The sequence below is a fragment of the Panicum virgatum genome, chromosome 2N (assembly GCF_016808335.1).
Source record: "Panicum virgatum strain AP13 chromosome 2N, P.virgatum_v5, whole genome shotgun sequence".
NCBI lineage: Eukaryota > Viridiplantae > Streptophyta > Magnoliopsida > Poales > Poaceae > Panicum > Panicum virgatum.
In genome coordinates, this window is record NC_053146.1 from 12,802,015 (window position 1) to 12,812,052 (window position 10,038).

At 46.1% G+C, this 10,038-nt stretch overlaps 1 protein-coding gene across 1 annotated transcript in view; it reads right to left on the reverse strand.

The window, feature by feature from the left end:
• The window catches only part of LOC120662403, a 5,783-nt gene extending 877 nt beyond the window's left edge, over positions 1–4,906 (reverse strand). Inside the window, exons 1-2 of the mRNA XM_039941556.1 lie at positions 4,630–4,906; positions 1,510–2,468 (exon numbers count right to left, since the gene is read on the reverse strand). Of these exons, the coding sequence (XP_039797490.1) occupies positions 1,510–2,468; positions 4,630–4,906 (1,236 nt within the window). The remainder of the gene's footprint in view (positions 1–1,509; positions 2,469–4,629) is intronic.
• Between the last annotated feature and the right edge of the window lie 5,132 nt (positions 4,907–10,038).

Sequence of the window (10,038 nt, forward strand, 5' to 3'; positions counted from 1 at the left end):
TTATAGTCTGTGACCTCGTATAAGAAAATATTTTCACTACGTTTGTAAAACTTGTGAGTTGTCATACCCAATCAAAACATGAACTGAGACACTTGTGTATGCTTCAAAATAACAGAGTTAAGTACGCTTCCTCTTAGCAGATGTAGTTTTTAGATCTCTAACCTCACATGTATAAATATAGTTATAGTAGGGCGGTATGGGAGATCTCCATCCTAGGGCTTCAAATCTCCCAGAAGCTTAAGAGTTCCATACATCACACTTCGCAACTCGACCTTCGGAACTTCTTTTTGTGAAGAGCACTCATACTGATGATAAACCATGATCTGTTCAAAAGTGCTTTCTGTTGTGGGGTTCTAGGGGTACCCACCGCCGGGTGGCGGAACGCACCCGCCTATTCCCAGTGAGGGAGTACTCGGGGAAGTACTAGGCGATGGGGCTGGATCTACGCTGAGACAAGGACTCAAGAACACACGATTTAGAGTGGTTCGGGCCGCCGGAGCGTAATACCCTACGTCCACTGGGAGATGTATTGTTCTTGGTGGTGTGTATGAACCTATCCTCTGCTGGCCTTGGCTCTTGCCCAGCCTGAGGTTTTCTAGCGGCGCCCCCTCCTTTTATAGATCAAGGGGGGGCGGATACATAGGACGTTGATGCCCCGACAGGTGGGCCCAACGTGACTGTGGCTACAGTGGTAGTGAATCTTTCCTCCGATATGCACACTGCTCCTCTTCTGACTCAGGGGGGTCTTTTCTTGTCCCGTCAGCTAGGCGCCCGTTGGAGTAGCGTAGCTTGCGGCGTGGCCTGCAGAGGCTATTATGCAGCGTCATAATGGGCGAAGCTGAGCCGTCGCATCCATTTGTTACGGCAGACTGGCAGACGCAGTATGGGCGGCGCCAGCGGCTCCACTGCCTTGGTAATACGCGATCAATAGTATCCCCTGGTCAATGAGACGCCTCAGCTTCTGCTATATCAATGCTGATGTTCACCTACCGCAATAAATGCAATGGTGGGTGAACGTTGGTATGGAAACCCAAACGGCCATGTCTTGCAGACACGTGGCGGCCTCGGACCACCCCAACGCGGGGCGTCGATCTCTTCCCTTAGTGAGGGGTCCGGTTATTATGCAGGGGGTCCGGGACCCCATGAGGGTCCGGGACCCCGCGGGGGTCCGGTCTCCGTGGGAGGTCCGGAGCCTCGGCTGCTCGCACACGAGTTCCTGCCTCTTCCGGGACACGTGGTGTCTCCGGACCTTTCCCAACTGTGGAACGGTCCGGGCCGCTGCTGGGAGAACAGGACTCCGGACCGCTGGGGTCCGGCTGTTTGGATGTAGTTAAGGGTAACTACAAGATCCTTGCCTAGACACAGCAAGAGGTGGTACCCCAGTCCTGGGGTACCGACACTTTCCATTCTCCAAAGATGTGCAGATCTATTTTGGTTCAGAGCATCACATGGATCCTCACCGAATTTGGAGTCATACCACTTGACGAGCCCTCTCAAAAAGGTTAAAACCTTGCACCAATAGCGGATGTCAAAGTTGTTCATCAGCACGCAGATAGTACCGGTTGCACCTAAGAGACATTGATTCATCATCCTGGCTATCTCCATGGCCAAGTAAGCCATCCTCTGGTGCATCATGGGATCTGTGCTTCCAAATGTAAGTGTCTTGAAGAAGTACCAGTACGCTTCGTCGGATAAATATTTCATTGTTACTGCCCTCACCGTCCCAAGCTTCGTGATCTTGTCAGACCGACTTGTGATTATGAATTTACTACCATTTCTCATACACCATTTTGAAGCAGCATAAAACCTCTTCCACTCATCTATGTTGATGTCTCCAGCCACCTCAACAATTACTAGCATTCTCCCATGTTTGTTCAACATGGAAGTTTGATATTTCTTCACACATCTTTCCCCAATATAGGATAAGTTTTCATCTTTCAAATCATGGTCACTCAAGAACATGATTTCTGAAAAATGACCACGAACTCTTTCATCATTGCAAACATGTGTGACAAGGGTGGTCTTGCCAACTCTGCCTGGACCAACAACTGGCAGGACCTCCAATTCTTCAGCACCATGAGGCTGTGTGTGCAATAGGAAATTGAGCACAAGCTCTGCTTCCATTTGGCGGCCGAACATGCAGTTGCCTAGCAGTAGATGCATGCTATATGGCTGGCGGTAGAGGTGAGGGTAGCTGCTCATGAACACAACCAGCTCTTTCATATCAAGGATCATACAGTTCAAATTGTCAAGGGCCTCTTGCAATTGTTCCAAAATCAGTGTCTTTCTATTGGAAGAACATATTCCTTTCTGATAATTTACTTTGGATAGAGAGAAAGAATGACTCACAATCTGATCTTTGGTGTCCTTCTCACTGTGAGATTGGTACCTGAAGGTGTCATGCATGTAACGGGCTTCACTCAGCATCTCCAGCTGCTGGAGCATAGCTTGGTTCCTGATGTCGCGTCCTGTGTGTAACACCCCAGGTGTTAATCATCCATAATTAAGACTAACCTCAGCCATTAGCTTTAAATCTTCATGATTAAATCACTAGAGGAAAATTTTTCTGTTAAATTTTGTTAGCTCGGGCAAGACCGGTCCGACCGGTCTGAGCGACCGGTCCGACCGGTTGATCCGGGTGTTTTATTTTCACCTGGGCCCCACAACCCTTAAAATCTCTCACTCTCTCTCATAGCTCACTCCCTCTCTCCCTCACGTTCACTCTCTCTCCCTCCCACTCCCTCACCGTGCCCTCCCTCTCCCTCACAAGCTCTCCCCCTCCATGATGCCCTATACTCCAAAATCCTCCATTCCGACTTGATTCCAAGGTTGGGGAAGCTTCATTCGGAGTGGAGAACCCTTTCCCCCATGTGCTCCTCTCCGGGGAGCTTGTGATTTCAAGTTCTTCGTGCAAGAAAAATTTCGTTCAATGTACTCCAACTTGTGCCGGTATTGACGCTAAATGGATCAACACACAAGCGCTAGAACGCGCGGATCGCAACGATCAGAACCTGACGAAGATCCCTGGCGACCGGTCAGACCGGTTGCGCCAACCGGTCAGACCGGTCGGGCGCAGAGAGGCTTCGCGAAGACCTTGGGCCACGAGCTCGGGAGGGACCCCGTCGGAGCTCGCAGATCTAGGGTAGTCTTGGAGTCGGTAGGCCACCCAAGACGCCCTTGAACGTCGTAGAGACGAGCAAAGAACAGCACAAAGATTGAAAAAGCTAGGGTTTGAGGAAAAAGTAAAAGTAGATTGATTTTGATTCAATTGGGTAGAATGACCTCAATCGGCCGTGGCCTTTATATTTATAGGCCGGGGAGGACGTACCCCTTCCAAATCGGGTTACAAACGGACTCTACAAAGGAAATCTAACCAGACTTAGATTACACAGAGCCAGACCGGTCTGACCGGTCGGCCTTGCACTTTGCCAATTTTGGCTACCAACATATGCTCCCCTGCCTTTTTGGTGAGCTTTGCAAGCCAAAAAGCAAGTACCAGAAACTAGCCTAGTTACATGAATCTACACCGAAAATACAAGGCTAAAAATAATGCTAAGGGCGATACTCTATACCGGCTGTCTTCATTTTCAAGCGTCTTGCCACACGCTGGGATAATATTTCTTCAAGTATCTTCCATTAAGAGCCATCGGAAGACATTCTCCTTGTATCGTCTCCACCATATAAGAATTTCCGAAGATAACCTTGACAATCTTGTACGGTCCTTCCCAACTTGGCGACCACTTGCCGAACTTATTGCTCTTCGTCCCAAGAGGCAATATTGTCTTCCAAACCAGCTCACCAACCTGAAAAGATTTTGCTCTAGCCACCCGAAGCTTGTCCTTCTCAATTTCTTTCAAAGCTTGCAACCGCTTGTCGCTTACTTCATCAATATTATCCATCATTAAGTCATAGTAATCAACAGCGGTAAGATCATTTTGTTTAGCCAATCTATAAGCGTCCAGATTCACCTCAATGGGCAAAACGACCTCTTGACCATATACAAGCTCAAAAGGAGTAACCTTAGTAGCACCATGCCTAGATATGCGATGAGCCCACAATGCTTCAGATAGAACCTCATGCCACCTCTTGGTTTCTCCTCTATCTTCTTCTTGATAAGCTTTATCAAGATCTTATTGCTAGACTCGGCCTGACCATTGGCCTGGGCATAGTATGGAGATGAATTAAGTATCTTGATCTTACAAAATTCGGCAAAATCACGTACCTCCTTTGAAATAAAGGATGAGCCTTGATCTGTTGTCAAAGTTTGAGGAATACTGAATCTATGAACAATATGTTTCATAATAAACTCAATTACCTCTTGATGTGTCATATTCTTCAAAGGAACCGCTTCGGTCCACTTACTAAAGTAATCCGTAGCAGCCAACACGAAGTGATGTCCCTTTAAAGAAGGAGGATTAATCTGACCAATGAAATCCAACCCCCATCCGCTGAACTGCCATGGCTCGATAATAGAATGTAATAACGCAGCGGGCACCAACTGAACATTACCAAATCACTGACATTCTTCACACCCTTTATAATATCTGAAACAATCTGCCATCATAGTTAGCCAATAGAAACCGGCTCTCCTGGGCAACCACTTCATTTTAGGAGCCGATTGATGCGTACCACAGATGCCTTCATGAACTTCTCCGATAGCAACACGAGTCTGATCAGAATCTAAGCACTTGAGAAGTATATCTTCGGCGGTCCGATGATAAAGCTCATCGTCGATCAAAATGTATTTAAATGCCAAATGCTGAATATTCCTCTCTGCACCATGACCAGGGTTCTTTAAATATGTCACAATAGGCACCCTCCAATCAACAACCTCGGCCTTCCCTTTGGAATTGGAAGGATCGGCCGAATTGTTGTTTTCAGCAATCTGACCGGTCAGACCGGTCATTGGACCGGTCAGACCGGTCGGAGCATCCGGTCTGACCGGTTCGTCCAGAACTAGTAACTCCATTGTTGCTCGCATCGGCTTTCTCATGTTAAAATATTTCTTAGTAACATTGTAGCCAGATGCTTGCTGAGGCAGAGCATTTGCCTTCTTATTACTATCTCTTTGAATATGTCGAATTATAAACTCATCAAAGTAAGAGATAATATCAAGGCATCGATCAAGATATGCATTTAAAGATCCATTATAGAATTGGCATACCTTGGATACTTGCTGCACCACCAGAAGTGAATCACCATAAGCTTCCACATGTTTAACGCCCATTGATTCCAAGAATTCCAAGCCAAATAGGAGTGCTTCGTATTCAACTTGATTATTCGTGCGCTCTTCTTCCAATCGATTTGAGAACTCAAAAATAGTGCCACTCGGAGAAATAAGAACAACACCAATCCCTTGACCATCATCACAAGCCGATCCATCAAAGAACAACTTCCATGGCGTGCAAATAACATAGCCGACTTACAAATCACGCTCATCATTAATCCAATGTTCAACAATGAAATCCGCTACAATTTGGCCTCTAACAGCTCTTAAAGACTCATAGGCCAAATCATATTCAACAAGCGCATAAGCCCACTTTCCGATCCTTCCACTCAAAATCGGCTTTTGTAGCATATGCTTAATAACGTCGGCTTGACAAGTAATTATGCAAGTACTAGATAAGAGATAATGCCTCAACTTGGTACAAGTATAATATAATGATAAGCACAATTTTTCAATAAATGTATACCTCGTTTCCACATCAATAAGCCGTCGGCCAACATATGTAATGATATATTCCTTTCCTTCGGTCTCTTGAGTCAAAACAGCACTAATAACTTTGTCTTTTGCAGCCACATAAAGCCTAAAAGGAATGCCTCTCTTAGGCGCCTTGAGAACCGGTGACGAAGATAAATACTTCTTGATCTTCTCAAAAGCTTCTTGCTGTTCTGCCCCTCAAGTAAATTCAGCTTCGTCTTTCAACCGAAGAATAGGAGTAAAACCATCTATCTTTCTGGATAAATTAGATATAAATCTTCTCAAGAAATTCACTTTGCCCAGAAATTTTTGCAAGCCTTTCTTGTAAGCAGGAGCCTCCACTTTCTTCATGGCTTCAATTCTCTTTGGATCAATCTCTATGCCTTTCTCATGAATAACGAAGTCCAAGAACTTCCCAGCCGATACACCAAAAGCACACTTGAGCGGGTTCATCTTCAATCCATACTGACGCATCCCCTCAAGAGCAAGTCTTAAATCAGCCAAATGATGACTCAAGATGGCCGATTTAATTACAATATCATCAATATAGACCTCCAATTTAATACCAAGTAAATCATGGAAGATCAAATTCATAGCTCTTTGATAAGTAGCACCGGCATTTTTCAAGCCAAAAGTCATGACAACCCACTCAAACAAACCAACGAAACTAGGACATCTAAAGGCCATTTTAGACGTATCCTCTTCGGCCATAAATATTTGATTGTAACCCGCATTACCATCAAGAAAACTGATAACACGATGTCCAGAAGCCTCATTGATCAACATATCGGCTATAGGCATAGGATATTTATCTTTAGGAGTAGCTTTATTAAGATCTCTAAAATCAATACACACTCTAATCTTGCTCGAATCTTTCTTTTCAACGGGCACAATATTAGAGATCCACTCCGCATAACGACAAGACCGAATAAATCCAGATTCTAATAGGCGATTAATTTCTTTCTTTATTCGGTCATACATAACGGGATTAAAATGCCTAGAAGGTTGTTTATAAGGTCTAAAACCGGCTTAAAACGGTAGCCGATGCTCAACCAAATCACGACTCAAACCAAGCATCTCAGAGTATTCCCATGCAAAGCAATCGACATATTCTTTCAATAACTTTTTTAAATCGGCTTTACAATCATTCGATAAGTTTGCATTTACAAAAGTCGGCCTAGGAATAGAACCATCTCCAATATCTACCTTTTCTAAAGGATCAGCCGATGTAAAACCTTGGCCTAACTTATCAAAATCACCGAAGTCCTCAATGGCCTCGCACATATCGTTCATCTTCGCCCAATAGTGCTCGATGCGCTGCAGCAGCCAATCTGCGCTGGACCGGTCTGACCGGTCTAATGCACCGGTCTGACCGGTTGGCTGGTCTGACCGGTCAGCTCTGTATTGTCTCCCTGCTGCATTACAGAAGTAAATGTAGCCGATTATCCATCGGCTTTAAGACTGCAGACACAAAACCCTCTTTGGTGCAACTGATCAAGTCATAATCGGTCAAATCCAGGCCCGATAAGCACTTGATGTGATCATGCGAACCAATGAGCTCAGAATCGGCGGTCCCAATGAAAGAAGAGGTATCACCATGCACAACCTCAACTTCATCGCCGATCCACTGAATGAGAAACTGGTGCAAGGAAGATGGTACACATTGATTGGCATGAATCCAATCACGTCCAAGTATGAGGTTGAAGTTACCTTGCACCTCGGAGACGAAGAACGCCGTTGCAACCGTCTTGTTTCCAACGGTCAACTCCATCGAAGCAACCGCCTTGGCACCAATGGGATCACCTCCTCCAACGCCGCTGACCGTCATGTTTGTCTTGATCAGCTATTCGTTCGTCCCGCCGAGCTTCTTGTAAAGTGAATAGGGCATCAAGTTCACAATTGCCCCACTAACCACAAGCATACGAGAAACTGCCTTCCCGTTGATATGCCCCTTCAAGTAGAGAGCCTTCAAGTGATTATCTGAATCCTTGGGCTTCTGAAAAATAGCTTCGCGCGGCCTAAAGTCCAGATGACTAGCCTCCTCCTCCGGAATTGCCCAATAGTCATCAGAAAAATGCACAATATTGATCTCCATGTTTGTGCGCTCCGGAGAAGCTTCATAATCTACCAACTCTTCATCTTCTGGTACTGAAGAATCTGCTGGAACCTCTGTTGCACTTGGAGCCAAAGTGAGGACACTTTCTTCGGCCTTCTGCTTAGGCTCAGGGTCGACCGGTTGCTCTGAGCGGTCAGACCGGTCTGGGACACCGGTCAGACCGGTCAGCTGGAGCGGTCCGATCGGTCCTGTGGGCTGGTCAGCTGTCTTGACCTGCCACACCTTGCCTTGAGGGATCCTTGGTCTGTACTTGTCGAACTGCTCATCCCTCAACTTCCCCGCCTCTTTTCCTTCTGTTTTTGGCGGCGAAGACGCTGCAACCTCCTCTTCTGAGTATGCGTCAACCCTGGTGGGCACCACCTAGGCTGAAAGTATTTCTTCTTGTCTTGGTCCTTGAGATTGCTGCTGCTGGCATCATGATCATTGGCCAACACAAGCTTCTGAGAAACATCGACCGATTTCTCCACAATCACCGGTCCCTTTTGTGCATCTTGAGCTTTACCTTTTCCGTCTTCAACTTGTACAACTTTGACTGGAGCCTTCTCAGAATCAACTTGCATTGGCTCGAGTTTGTCCTTCTTTTCCTTGACGCGGTACCCCTGGCGCATAGGACGAACTTGGGCCGGTCTCTGCTGAGACTGGTCTGACCGGTTAGGGTAGACCGGTCTGACCGGTCCAGGGTTCTGCCCCTGACCGGATTGGTGTTGACCCAATCGGTCGTAAACCGGTTGCTTCAACCCGTCAAACGCAGGTCCTCTGGAGCTTCCCTCCCCCTGGAAGTGTGGTGGATACGGCATCGGATAACATTGCATCCAAAATCCCCCGTTCTCCCACGCGGGAAACTGACAATCCGACGCCGGTGAAGCCCATGGCATAGTAGCATACATCGGCTGCATCTGCTGTGGAGGGAACAAGGTAACAACATCACCCCTACGCTTGCTTGACTCTCCCCTAGGAGATGAAGGTGCGCCTTGGCATGGAGGTGACCTCATTCTTTTTTTTAGAGGCCGATCATTTCGAACGGCCTTTGAGTACTTGTTCAGCAACTGACCAAAGGTGGGCTTCTGATTTACGACCTTGCCCTACACCTTCGGCTGGTTTGTCTTCCTTGTACCCATTTCTGGACGTTTAGGCTTAAATGTCCGGGGCTGACCGCCTGGACGGTCTGACCGGCCACCAAGACCGGTCTGACCGGTCGGAGGAACTGGTTTGACCGGTCTAATCGGTCGGAGGAACTGGTTTGATCGGTCTCGACTGAGCAGCAGACCAGTCTTGCCCCCCGAACGTACGAGGCTTAAGTATGATCCTCGGATTCTTCTTCCCATCAGGAACCTTCTCCTGAATCACCTCCCTGGCCAGAATTTTGTTCTCAACAGTTAACGGCCTATCATCACCAATGATCACATTCTTGCCCTTTGCTCCTTGGGTTTGATCCGGCCGAATCAGTACCTTTGCATTGTTCAGATCAATGGTGTGAATAGGGAACGGAGCTTTGTCTATCTTCATCTCCAGAAAGGTCAATCGTCCTTCATTTATGGCTGATTGTACCTGTTGACGAAATACATTACAATCATTAGTCGCATGAGATTAAGAATTATGAAATTTGCAATAAGCACGCCGCTTTAGCTCCTCAAGCGGCGGTATATCATGAGTAATCTTTAAATGCCAAGTCTTAATAATTCATCAAAAATACGATCACACTTGGACACATCGAAAGTAAATTTTATCTCCTCTTACCGATTCCTTTGAGTCGGCTTGAGAGATGTACAAGTACATGGTTTGGCCGAGGCGGACCAAACAAACTCAGTAGCATAAAACTCTTTATCCTCATCGTCCGAAGAATCGGAATCATATTCAACAATATGCGTATTTGAACGATGGGACTTGTAGGTATCCTTCTCTTTTCTAAATTTTGCCTCTTGGCTTAAAGCTCTTACCTGAAGCTGATTTAAAGAATAAAAACTTGAATCATCAAGCTTCTCCTTATAACTAGAACGCAAACCCGCAAGAGCCAAATCGACCAAGTCATTTTCAGAAAGCGTTAAATTGAAGCATCGGTTCTTAACATCTTTAAATCTTTTAAAGTACTCATGGATAGACTCATCTCTACCCTGTTTAACTGATGTCAAATCTGTTATCTTAGTTTCATTATCCCCGCTATAAAAATGATCATGAAACTTTTGCTCTAATTCGTCCCAAGAACGAATCGAGTTCGGGGCTA